This window comes from Lacerta agilis, chromosome 3 (assembly GCF_009819535.1).
Source record: "Lacerta agilis isolate rLacAgi1 chromosome 3, rLacAgi1.pri, whole genome shotgun sequence".
Lineage (NCBI taxonomy): Eukaryota > Metazoa > Chordata > Lepidosauria > Squamata > Lacertidae > Lacerta > Lacerta agilis.
In genome coordinates this window covers 46,697,912-46,711,596 of record NC_046314.1, presented here as the reverse complement: position 1 = coordinate 46,711,596, position 13,685 = coordinate 46,697,912, and the positions used below count along the sequence as shown (strand labels likewise).

The window sequence follows — 13,685 nt, the reverse complement described above, 5'->3', positions numbered from 1 at the left end:
GTGCAGGAATGTGGCTGTATTTTTTATGTAAAGTTTAGTTGCTAATTAAAAAAATTATTCTTAGCCAAGTTTTAGTTTGTTTGATGCACAAAACAATGCATTCAACAAATGTCACTTTAAAAGAAAAAACAAACAAACCCCGAGTGCACATCCTAATGCAGGGGTTGTCAACCTGGTCCCTACTGCCCACTAGTGGGCGTTTCAGGATTCTAGGTGGGGGTAGGGGGTTCTATGACACAAGCTGAATCGTCCTTCCATCGAGCGCTGGTGGGAAGGAAATTTTACCACCAAGAAAGATGCATTAGTGGGCGGTAGGTATAAAAAGGTTGACTACCCCTGCCTTAATAAACACCAATTAAATGATAATGATGGTATATATATATTTTAAAGGCGTGTGCAGATAGAAATAACTGTTGAAATACAAAGAATGTGAAACAGAAGGGTGGAGGAGGAGTGATCCAAGGGAAGGACAATATCTATCTATCTGATTATCAATCTTGTCAAGTCCCACCACTGTTGTGAGTGGCAAAACAGTGGAAGAATAACTAGACTGAAACACCCCCCCCCAATGTATGGAAGCATGGGCGTAGCCAATGGGGAGCTGCGGCACCCCCAAGATCAAGTAAAACAATAGAAATACTCAACTAACTGACTAATCACGTCGGTTCTCCCCGCCCCCCAATAGAAGTCCTGGGTACGTCCATGTATGGAAGTTAATATTCCAATCGCCCGCGCGCGCACACATTCAGACCCGTTTGCTTTCTGAGTAGACTTGTAATAGGATTGTGCTGTTTAAATACTTTTCAATCCAAAAATAGTTTTCTGTTGCATTGCATTGTTCTTTAAGCATACTGCAGAGACTCTGGACATTTTGCAAACTGCTCCATATACACCTGAAAACCGGTATATAAAATAAGGAAGAAGTGCCTTCTGTATGGCGCAATTGTGGGGCCAGGGAGCGGGAGTGTGTTGAGGCAGTCAATACGACAGCGCGATAAAAATCGAACTCGGAAAGTATTGGCAAGCGAAGGGCAGAAGCTTCCGCCAAGCGTCGTCTCCCGTCTGAGCATGCGCGTTTTCCGCGGCGCTTCCTGTCCGTTTCCCCCTTCGCTCTGTGGCCTGCTTCGGGAGATTGGCGCATGCGTGCTGAAGAGGAAGCGATTCATTGCCCACGGTTCCAGGAGCGGGACGCCGACCGGGTGCGGCTCAGCCGCTGGGGCGATGGGCTGAGCCTGAGCTGGGGAAGTCCGCAGTTGCCGGCTGGCAGCGGGCGGCCAGGAAGCGGCGTCGGTGTCGGCGTCTCCTCCTCCTCCTCCTCGTCCTCCTGTCCGAGGATGGAGAGAGCCATGGAGCAGCTCAACCGCCTCACCAGGTCCCTGCGCCGCGCCCGCACCGTCGAGCTGCCCGAAGGTGAGAGGAGGGCGGCGGCAGTGGAGCCGGGGCTTGGCGGAGGCCGGCGAGCGAGGAGGAAGCCGAGCGCGGGTTTTGGGTGGAAGGCGGCGAGCGGTGACCTCGATGAGGGCTGGCAGCTTGGATAGGAGGAGGAAGCATCCCCTGGGGAAAAGAGAAAGGCGGGCGGCGGCGCTGCCTTACTCCTTAAACACGAGGGGGACACTTCCTCAGTCCAGGAGCCTCGAGGCTTTACGGGGCAAAAGTTGTCGCCTCCAGCCTCGGAGCCCTTTCCCTCCTAATCCCGGATGTGTAGGGAGCCTACTCTGGCTGGCGTTGCTTCTTTAGGAGGGGGATGCACTCTGCGCGTGCTCAGAGGCGCTCTGGCCACTGTTCCCGGGTTCCAGCCGGTGGTGGTCTCTTGAGAGCGAGCCCAGAGCAGAGCTGGAAGCATGTGTGTGCGTGCGCGCGCGAGGTGGATCTGTTTCCAGAGGGTTTCTCTTCGAAAGTGGCCGGAGTGTCGCTCCAAGAATCAGGGTTTCAACAGAGGGTGTGTTTCTGGGATGTGTGAAGTAGGGCTAGTGGCACACGTGTGGTATATACAATAAGGTTTTGGGTCCAGTCCTTGCTGTTTTTTTTCAGACGAGGGTGGACAGACTTCAGGCATGCCAGACCTTCTTTGGGTTTTTTTTTTTTTACTAAAAACCCAAGAAGACCTACCAAACAGAGTTAGGCGCAGAAGACAACCAATTCTACATAAAGAACAGAATCCCTCTGAGCATATTCTGAACCTAGGAATTTTCTTTCAGTATCAGAACTAGACTGAGTTTAGTCCTTTCACATAAATTCCAACCCTAGTTTGTTTTCTTCATTTCAGTAGCCTAATGAAAATGTGTTTGATTAATTCTGCTGGGAAACAGCTTTGTTAAAGGGTTTCCTAATCTGCCTACAAAGTATAGGCATCATCATAGCAACTTTTCCAGGGCATGCAGGAAATGAAGTATGTAAGGATGCAGTCTGGGTTTCTTCTAAGTAATCAATATTTAATAGTAGGCCATGACTATTGACAAAAATGTGTGTGCAAATCTTGCTGATGTGTTCTATGAGCTACAAGCCTGAGTAATGGTCAGAATGTTAGAAGGCAAGTGAAAGGTGAAATTCAGAGCAGAATATTTTGCTAAGTTTGTGCCTCCATATGGGACATAAATATAATTTAATTTCTACACAGATAACGAAACTGCTGTCTACACTTTAATGCCAATGGTAATGGCTGACCAACATAGGTGAGTCTTCATATCTAAATAGTGGATCTACAGTAGCACCATTTTTTATAGTGTTGTATATAAACAAATACACATTTGTTTAATTTTGAAACCAGGTCAGGTTTTTTTGCCCTAATAGTACCAGGCTTGAAACTTACGGTACTGTTTTTTCATAAGCAAGCATAAACAAGCTGGAGTAAAGGCTTTTTGGCCAAGCTGAGTTTAGAAGAAATACACATGTTAAATCAACCGTTTTTCCTCTAGTGATATTTCTCCCAAAGCAGAGCAATTCTTTCTTTGTAACTACAGACACAGGGGCAGTGTACTGTATAGTCCTTGCCCAATTCCCTAGTACAGGATACAGTTTACACAAGGGTGATTTGAACTTATTTCCAAATACAGTCGTACCTTGGGTTACGTACTTAATTGGTTCCGGGTCGCTGTACGTAACCCCAAACGTATGTAACCCAAAAAAATGCGCTTTGCGCATGCGCGAAGCACGCAGAACTCTTTTGTGCATGCGCAGACAGCACAGAACACTTCTGCGCATGCATGGAGGGTTACACTTCCGGGTTACAGGAGTTCGTAACCCGAAAAGTACACAACCCGAAGCGTACGTAACCCGAGGTATGACTGTAATAAGTACCTATTTGAATTGAGGAAGAAGCTAGAAATTGAAGAAGAAAGAGGAAATTAAATTAGAAACACGCATTTTCTAGAGAATGCTTTTGTTGTACAAACTGACTCACCTTTTAGGATTGTTTTTAAACTTCAGAGGCTGTTACAAGTAGTTGAAAACACAGATTTGTTTGCTAAATAAAATTAACCTTTTGCTTTAGATCTGTTTCAGAGTTGCTGTCAAATTCGAAGTTTGATGTCAATTATGCATTTGGACGTGTGAAGAGGAGCTTGCTTCATATTGCAGCTAAGTAAGCCAACTTTCGAAAGCCCATCAATTGTTACAGTGTAAAAGGCAGATTTACATTAGTTTTCTAGATCACTGTTTCTTGCTTTCAGTTTATTACTATTTTTGCCTGTCATGTTGAATGTGCTTGGCAGTAATGGTGCATATAAAACATAAGAAAGAGCCCTGTTGTTGCCATAACAAATGCATATCTAGTACAGCACTTTGTGATCCCAGCAGCTGGTATTCAGAACTAATCCAGCTATCATTCCTAGATGGTGTTAGCATCCATGAATTTGTCTTTTTTTTTTTTTTATAAGAATTTATTGACATTTTTACTTATAACAACATACAACCTTAACCACACCTACATTTATACACATACAAAACAAATACAATTACACATCTAATACAAAAATTGCCATGATTTTTCTTCTTAATTGGACATCTCAAAAAAAAAAATTTCTTTTTCCAATCTTGACAGTTGACTTCCCCTGCCTTTTCACCTTCGAGTTTATATCCACAATCTACTTTTTAACCTCTTCATTTAAAAAATTAAACTTAATTATATATATAAAGTAAAACATTCATCTTAATCTTCATCTTAATCTTAATCGTCTTAATCTATAAACTTTAACCACTTAAATTGACTTTATTTATACTACATCCTCATAAATCCTCACAAATCATCCTCATCAAATCTATCTCTTCTATCCTTTAAACTGCTGCTTATAACATAAAAACTTGAAATATCTCCTTTCATGTTCAAACAAGTAATAAAACAAACTATTGTTGACAGTGTTCACCCTCCGATTTCAAAATACCATAACAGATTGCTTTAGATTTTACTTAATGCTTCACCCCACACCCCCTCTGTCCATTATTCTTCTCCTGATGGCATCAACACTGAACTTCCTTGCAGCTTCCCTCTCCAAACGTCCACAGATCCGGGCACAGTCCAAAACTCTCCTTGCCACGAGCTCCGAGGTATCCATCTCTTCCTCCCTCAGCTTCTCCGGTTCTTTGTAACATTCCTTTTCTTCTTGTAAATACCTTAATTCTCTGTCCCTGGCCCCCGAGCTCACACCTCGGGGACTGGATATAACAAATCTTGACATCGCCTTGGGGCTGCCACCCCCAAAGAGCGAATTTCTTCTCCGAAGTAGCTCACTCATTTCTTTCCATCTTTCCATCCACCCTCTCAGCTCTTTGGCAAGACTTTCTTCCAAAGTGTCAAAAGTTTTGTAAGCCTCCTCTGTGGGCAGTTGGTTCCATTTCAGACCCCCACACAAGACTTTGACTTTTCTATAAAGTAATTCCACATTCAGGGCAGTGAGCCTTTGTTCATCTGTTAGTCCAGAGTTCAATACCAGTTCAAGGACGAAACCCAACATACTGGCAGAGGAGGAGGAAATGGGTATCATATTTCTTCCCCTGTCTCTTTGTTCGTCGCCATTTTCCTAAGCTGGAGCGCAAACCCTGCAACTTTATATGGAGATATTTTCCGCTAATTAGCTTCCCAAGAAAAAAGTTTGCCAGTCTCATGTATCGATTTTAAATACTTTGTAACCAGTTCTGTGGCAGCAATCCCTCAAATTGGTTAATTTCTTAGGCTCGAAGGGAGGGAGGCAGGCTGCCTTTCTCCTTCCCCCCGGATCGTTCCAAAAACACGATTTCTGCCAAGATTATTTACTCACGACCACCGGGTTCCTTTAGCTCCATTCTTCACAGGTAGAACTTAGACGCTCACCGCGGGCTTTGCCGCTGCATTTACATCCCGGTTGGGGCATGTCCCCGTAAGCCCGGCTCCGTTGTCCCTTCACCCCCACTCCCCCTTTACAGGGGGGGCAAGGGAAGGGTTCGGAGCCTCCGCGGGCGCAGCCGGGGAGCCCAGGGTGCGGGACGCTCTTCCCGCACCCCAACCGGAGCCGCGCGCTGCGGTAGCGCGGCTCCTAACCCCCGGGATGGACAGGGCGCTTCGGACCCGAAGCAGCCCTCGACCACCCGGCGATTGCGTTGCCGCCGGAAGTCGAATTTGTCTAATCTCTATTTACAACCATCTAAGTTGGAGGCTACAGTGTGTGGTTCATGTTTTCCACTATATAGATTAGTTTTCCCCAACCTGATGCTCTCCCGGCAGTTTTGGACCATGGTCCTTGATGAGAGATGATGGGAGTTGGGCTATAATTCCCCTTATCCCTCACCATTGGCCATGCTGACTGGGGTAGATGGGAGCTGTAGTTCAACCTCTGCAGGGCCCACAGGTTAACTGATCCTGCTTTACAGAATGCTTTAAAGAAACACTAACTTCTTTAACAAATTCAGATCTTTTTACTAAATGCCACTGGGAAATAGGGATTGGTTGTAGTACAGTAAAATAAAAGGCTCCATGACTGATGCAGAGTTAATCTTAACTGCCTGTTAATTCAAAATATTCAAACTTTGATTTGATCCATTGTCATTACGCTGTTTGTTAGGGAAGTTATCTTTTTCTAGCCAAGCTGCTTTAACCTTTTGTTAAAACCTTTCTAACCTCTTTCCACAGCTGTGGGTCGGTTGAATGCCTAGTTCTACTGTTAAAGAAAGGTGCAAACCCCAACTATCAAGACATTTCAGGGTGCACTTCACTTCATTTGGCTGCTAGAAATGGGTAAGAGATGCAGCTTTTTATTCCTAAATTGAATAGTCTTTCAATAATAGAAGTTCTTCTGTCCTACAGAAGCTCTGTAGCCAAGCAGAAGCCACATTTATTTCATTGCTCCACAGACTGAATGGGGGGCGGGGCTAGCATTTTTTTTAAAGCTCAGTGTTATTGATGTAAGTCCTATTGCACACACAAAAGTCTGTTGTGCAAATGGAAGCGCAGCATTGGATGCATCCCCATCCCTCTCATTTTTTTCTTCAAAACTAGAAACTTGGGTGTATTGGCTTTTGAATGAAGCTTGAAAGTAGTGGTTGGAATCTGATTCATACACTAAGGCTGTAAATTTATGTACACTTACATAAAACCTGCTAACTTTGCTGAGGCTTTCTTCTGAGGACAGATGCATATGATTGCACTGTTACTGAGTTCGTTTGCATGGTGGAGCTGTAATTCTACATCTCTCTCTCCCACCACACACACAGATCCATCCATTCCAGTCTGGTTTCAGGCCCTGTTTTGGCACTGAAATAGCCTTGGTTCCCTGACTGATGACCTTGTTGGGGGAGTGTGCTGCTGTTGGTTCTTAACCTTTCAGCAACTTTTGGCTCAATTGACAATGGTGTCCTTCAGGAACAGCTCAGGTGGGTGGGAGCTGGAGTCACAATATTATGGTTCCTCTCCTACCTGCAGGTTTGCTGCCAGAGTAGTTGTGCAAGATTGTTACTTGGCTCCATGGCTTTTGAGCTGTGGGGTCCTGCAAGGGTCCATTCTGTCTCTGTGCTATTCAACATCTAGATGAAACTACTGGGAGCTGTCATCCAATGATTTGGAGCATGGTGCCATGAGCATGCTGATGCTCTCTTCATTCCATTGGAATCATGAGAGGATGTGAAGGTGTAGGATCAGTATCTGGGAGCAGTGATGGGCTGGATAGGGGCCTTTTAAACTGAGGCTGATGGAGGCGCTGTGGGTGGGTTGTTTCCATGTCTGGGAATTGGGTACACATCCTGTCGTGAAAGGGGTTGCACTCCCCCTAGGAACAAGTTTGTAGTCAGGGTATATCCCTGGGTACCAAGTGGCTTTTGTGGCTACCAGTGCTTATGCCCAGCTATGGTTGGCTGTTTGGACCAGGAGAGCCAGGTCTTAGTTGTTTATGCTCTAGTTATCTCCTGCCCTGATACACATTTAATAAACAACTTAAGTTCAGTTTGTGTTATTATTATTTTTAGTGAAAAGAATAATGAAAGTCAAGTCTCCAGGTACACAGACCACCCTACAGAATGCCTAGCTTTCAGATTATGTAATTTGCTTTATACGGGGACAGTTGCTAATCATGCCATGTGCAATAAATTTCCAGCCCTAAGAAACTATGGGGGAAGCTGAGGAAGTCTTGTTTTATTGGGCTTGTGGCCAATATGTAATTTGTTTTCTGCACAGCCAGAAGAAATGTATGAGCAAGCTGCTAGAGTACAGCGCTGATGTCAACATTTGTAATAATGAGGGCCTGACAGCAGTAAGTCGTGCAATTTTGTTCCTGTTACCCTTCACTTAAATATTGCTGTTCTATGATCATCCCTAAACTTGCTTCTTTCACTGCTTGACCTTCTTCCGATAATCAAGAAATGTAATGAACTGTACTTACAGCCCTTGGTAGTTAATGGAAATAATACATCTTGTCTTCTGAAAATTGTAGTTCTGGCTGGTGATGCTGAATTGCTGTTAAATCTGTAAAATATGTTCATGTGCGCTGGGTTGTACCATTAAAAAATGCAGCCTGTAGTGACTTCTTACTATAAAGATTTGACTTGGCATGTGATGTGAAACTAATGTCATAATCTACAATGATGCATGGACTGGTGCAGCAATTATTCCCCATCCATTATGCTCAAAACTTGAGTTGTGCTGTTTTGTTTTTTAGATCACCACCACCAAATCCTTAGTCTTTTACCTTATATGAAGTAAAATACAAGACAACTATGAGAGGTTAATAATGGTTTTGCCATGAACACTTGAGCTGGGGAGCAGGATGGCAGAGTGCCTGTTCTTTGAATGTGCTCTGAGTGCCTTAAGACAGTGGCACCCAAACAAGCCACTGGCCACCAGAGGGAAGTGCCTGTGAGGAGGGGAGTGCTAGCTTAACTGCTACTGGGCAAAAGCTCCTGAAGGGGCTCTGCCCAATGATCCTTGGGCAAGAAGTTCTCTATGTGACTTCTCTATTGCACTGCCCCCTTGTCTTCAGCAGCAGTCTTGCTTGCCAGAATCCAGGAGAGAGTGGCGGAGAGGATGGGGGGAGCAGTGGATTGGCAGACTCTTCAGGTACCAATAAGTAGTAACACCACTGTAAGCAACAGTGCAGTGCTCAACCTCATGCATCGTGACTACAAGCAAGCGTTTCCCACTGTCCCTTTCTGGTCTGGAGCTGGAAAGGTTGATGGGTGGGCCTTTTCCTGGTTTGGCTGCAAGCTCCAGCCTTCCTCCCAATCTCGGAAATGTGGAGGTGGCAGGGATAAGTGTTGGAATGATTTCCACCCATCTCTGCAAGCTTTAAAGTTGGGTAAAGTTTGCTCATCATGCTCACCCGCCTTGCTATTAGCGCTGCTAAGGAATAGAATAGGCATGCTGCTGAATATTAGTTTCCTTGGGTGGGGTGGCAAGCATTGTTGGAACAGCTGGGCTAGGTAGATGTTTGGCTTTACCTGGCAAGGACTCTGTATAAAGACAGACAAGGGCAACTGCAGAAGTTGCGTATCATTAAACTCTTGCTGTTTGTTATAGACGAAAAGGGTTTGCAACGTGAGTTTGGGAGTTTTAAAGAGCCAGTGTGGCATACTGGTTAGAGTAGGGGTAGGCAACCTAAGGCCCATGGGCCGGATGCGGCCCAATCGCCTTCTCAGTCCGGTTCGCAGATGGTCTGGGAATCAGCATGTTTTTACATGAGTAGAATGTGTCCTTTTATTTAAAATGCATCTTTGTGGGGCCTGCCTGGTGTTTTTACATGAGTAGCATGTGTGCTTTTATTTAAAATGCATCATTGGGTTATTTGTGGGGCATAGGAATTCGTTCATCCCCCCCCCAATATATAGTCCAGCCCACCACATGGTCTGAGGGACGGTGGACTGGCACACGGCTGGAAAAGGTTGCTGACCCCTGGGTTAGAGTGTTGGACTTGGGAGAAGCTCATTTGAAGCTCACTAGGCCAGTGATCTTAGGCTAGTCACTGTGGCAGCCTAACCTAACTCATGTTACTGTTCATGAAATATTGTACTTGTGTAGAGAATACCATGTACAGCAGGTTTGGAGAAAGGTGGAATATAAGTTTAAGGTAACTGGGGAAAAAACCCCATAGTGTTCCTGGAACACCCCCTTTTTCATAGAGTATTCCTTAGAACCTGAATTTGCAACCCTCTGCGTGCATGTTGGAATCTGGGTGTCTTGTGTTTCTGGTATATTCATTTTCCTAGAGGAAGAGGAAAATGTCTGCAGGTTTCTGTGAGTCCCTCTTTCATGCACTGTTGGAAATTTCAAGTTATTAAGAGTGCTTGTTTATTCAGTACTCATGAATATTAAGCCATTGATTGGCACCTAAATCCCTTTTATAGGATTACCTGTACAAATATAGTAACATTAATACTAATATTTCCCTTTCCCTCAAATTTCGTTATTTAGATTTATTTCGTTTACTTGCTGAATGTATTTCTCTCCCTGGTCGGCGTTTTGTTTTGTTTTTCGTACCCAGATCCATTGGCTTGCTGTGAATGGGCGAACAGAGTTGCTTCATGATCTTGTACAGCATGTTACCAATGTCGATGTTGAAGATGCGATGGGGCAGACAGCACTTCATGTAGCTTGCCAAAATGGCCACAAGACGGTAGGCTAATGAGCAAAACTTACAATTTTAAGGGCTTGCAATATAAGTATTTTGTGGCAAAGGGGCCCATTAACAGGAAAGGCCAAGTGTTTGGACTCTCGACTGATGGTACTCCTAAGGAATTGCTTGATCTTGTGGCTCTTTCGCTTCTGCTTAGAAACGGCTTCATAGTGCAGCTGATTCTGTAGTAGGCTAATGAGTTACTTAGGAGATGACACATTTTTCTGCATCTGGAACATTTTTCTGCATCGTTATTTCATACATTCTTTTTACAAAAGTTAATTAATTGGGACCGGTCTAATAATTAGGAATACATAGATTATTTTAATTGGCTTTGGTTGGAAACTAGATTTATACAATACTTAATGACATATTCTACAAGGGCCCAAATTCAGTTGGGTGAAATTCAGTTGTTAATTCAGAATTGGTCCCTTTGAAATTAGTGAATAATAAATCTTTGCTGTTAAACTTGAAAATGTAGGTGGTAGAGAAATGAAATCTGTAAACTTAACTATTTTTTTAAAAAAATATGGCACTGTAAATGATATTTTATCTTTTCTGCTTTTTTGGGGGGGGTAACTTAAAGAAGTAACAGTACAATTCTAGATTTGTATACTTGGAAGTAAGTTGCATTGAATTCCCCAGTGCTTAATCCTAAATAAATGGAATAGGAATGCTGCTCAATAGTGCATATTTGTAGATTAACTTCATTCAGTTTTTTTTTCCTTCCCAAAAGACAGTTCAATGTCTTCTGGATAGTGGTGCAGATATCAACAGGCCCAACGTTTCGGGAGCAACTCCACTCTACTTTGCTTGCAGGTATGGTTTTCATTTTTAAATTATTTTATTAAATGTTGAAGTTCATAATATCTGAGGAAATCAGGGGAATGTTGACTTAGGTTTGCAAAATCTGTTCTTCACCATGAGGATCACTGAGTAACCTTGTATTAATCACCCTCTCGGCCTTCTTGAACCTGTTAATCTTGCATGGTACTGAATCAGGCTGGTGGCACACATAGCCTGGTAGTGGATGCTCTGACTGACGCAGAGGTCTTTCTTGGCCTTGCTAACAGAGGTTCTTTCAAATGGAGATGCCAGGGATTGCTGCTGGGACCTTGTGCATGCCAACCAGGTGCTCTGCCACTGAGTTAACTGAACTATGGTTTTCTTGGCTGGAGCTTAATTTTTTTATTTAATGCCATAATCAAAGTGAGATGTAGACCATGGGTAGACAAACTAAGGTCCGCGGGCTGGATCAGGCCCAATTGCCTTCTGGATCCGGCCCGCGGATGCTGTGGGAATCGCCGCATGGATCACCAGCACATGCGTTCTTTCCCTCTCCCTCTCATGCCGGTGCTGGCGCCTCCCCCCTCCCTCCTCCCGGCTTCTCCTCGCCCTGCCTAGAGGAGGAAGGGGGCTGGGCTTTGTTGGTGCCAGCGGCAGCAGCGCTTGAGTGGCTGCCATTTTAAGCAGGCACTCTCTGGAGCCCTTTTGTGAGCGGCTCATCTTGCCCCCGCCGCCAGTCACTGCCATTCACAAGACACAGTTACGCAGCCACCGGGGCTCATGGTGCTCTTGCATCATTCCCCCCCCCAAAAAAAAATATAGTCCGGCCCACCACAAGGTTTGAGGGACAGTGGACCAGCCCCCTGCTGAAAAAGTTTGCTGACCTCTGATGTAGACTATTACACTGTACTGAGGACTTATAGATATTATAAACATTGAATCAGCACTCACTCAGTGTTTTTTATTGTATTCTCTTCAAATGCATTAAACTTCTTAGGGGGTGCAGGGGTGGAATATGGGATCTTCTTTCCCTCAGTCCAAGGTTTAAACATCCCAAGAAAATCATATCTAGGAAGTCTTGAAGTCTTCTGTTTTCTTCTTTTTAAAATGTTTATTTCCCCCACCTTTTGGTTGTAAGTACCATTTATATTTGAAAGCTAGACAGAATTTATAAACACCTTGCTTCTATTTGCTGATCCAAACAATTCCCTTGCTGCTTCTGATTTATATTTAGAAAATCTTGAATACCATTCAGTCAAGTGCCCTTAATACTTCTTTCATTTTTGAAATATTGCGTAGATTCAGGAAGGCAGGCTGATAGAACATGCACTGAATGGGTTTTATAACTTCTCTGTGATTCATTTAGCCACGGCCAAAGAGACACTGCACAGATCCTTTTGATGAGAGGAGCCAAATATTTGCCAGACAAAAATGGGGTCACTCCACTTGATCTTTGTGTACAGGTACAAATTTGCTTCAAGTTTACATATCTTGCTTAAAACTACTGTTGAGTGCCATTGTAGCCTTTTCCTGTTAGTTGGAGGGTGGTGTTGTAAGTGGCTGTTGTTTCCTGTTTCTGTGCAATGGTAAAAATTATGTCTCTTCTCCGCTTTCCCCTTTGCCCAAGCAGAATGTGTAGGTTTTTGATGCAAGAGGAGTGTGTTCATTGTACCACAGAGAGATGCAAGACTTGCCCTCCATGTATTAGTTTGGGCCTGGAAACATGGAAAGAGGATTCATGAGTCACTTGTGCATCATGTGTCAGTTCCGCATCCTAATACACAAAGCCCTAATTAGATTAAATGCCTACAGTTAGAAGCTTCTGTGTTCTGTGCAGCACCTGTGATATTACTGAAGCTAAGCAGATGTTAAATTCTTATGAAGTAACTCTTAGAACTCAAATCTGAACGCCGGGAGTAATTGTATGCAGAGTTCTGTCTTGAATGATATTTCATCTAATCCTAGTCAATGAAACAAATGATTACATGGAGATCAGGTCTCTCCACCAATGCTGAATTCAGCCATTAATGTATTCATTTAAAAATGCCACACTGGAGTTTGAAGTCCAACGTTTTATATTAATTAAGCCTTTTTATTATTTACGGCATACTGCTTTACATATACACAATATCCAAAGTGGTGTACACTCGTACCTTGAAAGTCGGAACGGAATCTGTTCCAGAAGTCCGTTCGACTTCCAAAATGTTCGGAAACCAAACCACAGCTTCTGATTGGCTGCAGGAAGCTCCTGCAGCCAGTCAGAAGCTCCGTCGGACGTTCAGCTTCCAAAATTAGTTCGCAAACCAGAACAGTCCAGTCACTTCCGGGTTTGTGGTGTTCGGGAGCTAAAACGTTTGAGAACTAAGCTGTTTGAAATCCAAGGTATGACTTTATAGCACTATTACGATGTAGCATAATCAATAAAACCATGTAAAATCTTAGTACAGCCACAATTGCAATAGTAATCACAATAAAACAAAATCTTCAGTATCCTCTAGTTGGGAAATGCCTGTATCAACAAGCATGTTTTTAGCATGTGTAGAAAACATAGACATCAGCTACCATATCTCCTTAGGAAGGCTGCTCCACAGGGTAGGGAGGCAGCTCCACATTTTCTTGGTGTTCTGGAGATGAATTTCTAAGGGTTGTGGTATCACCAAGAGGGCCACACCTGCTTATCTCAGTGCACAAGCAGGTGTAAGGTGTGTTTTCTTTGGGGAGCCAAGTTGTTTAGTTTTCACAATAGAAAGTTCTATAAGGTCCAGATTCAAAGCCAGTTTACACAGTCATTTGGAGTAGAAGTTATTTATGTGGTAGGAAAGAAGCACAAAT

At 43.8% G+C, this 13,685-nt stretch overlaps 1 protein-coding gene across 4 annotated transcripts in view; it reads left to right on the top strand.

The window, feature by feature from the left end:
* The first annotated feature begins 1,175 nt into the window (after window positions 1–1,175).
* Window positions 1,176–13,685, top strand: part of HACE1 (HECT domain and ankyrin repeat containing E3 ubiquitin protein ligase 1) — a 36,864-nt gene continuing 24,354 nt past the window's right edge. For 2 of the 4 annotated variants that reach the window (XM_033143503.1, XM_033143501.1), the window contains exons 1-8: window positions 1,178–1,410; window positions 2,618–2,672; window positions 3,491–3,580; window positions 6,101–6,205; window positions 7,637–7,712; window positions 9,936–10,067; window positions 10,804–10,886; window positions 12,220–12,316. In XM_033143503.1, the coding sequence (XP_032999394.1) occupies window positions 1,335–1,410; window positions 2,618–2,672; window positions 3,491–3,580; window positions 6,101–6,205; window positions 7,637–7,712; window positions 9,936–10,067; window positions 10,804–10,886; window positions 12,220–12,316 (714 nt within the window). In that variant the 5' untranslated portion in view covers window positions 1,178–1,334. Of the gene's footprint in view, window positions 1,411–2,617; window positions 2,673–3,490; window positions 3,581–6,100; window positions 6,206–7,636; window positions 7,713–9,935; window positions 10,068–10,803; window positions 10,887–12,219; window positions 12,317–13,685 lie in introns of all 4 variants that reach the window. The other 2 variants (XM_033143500.1, XM_033143502.1) reach the window with 2 other exon arrangements.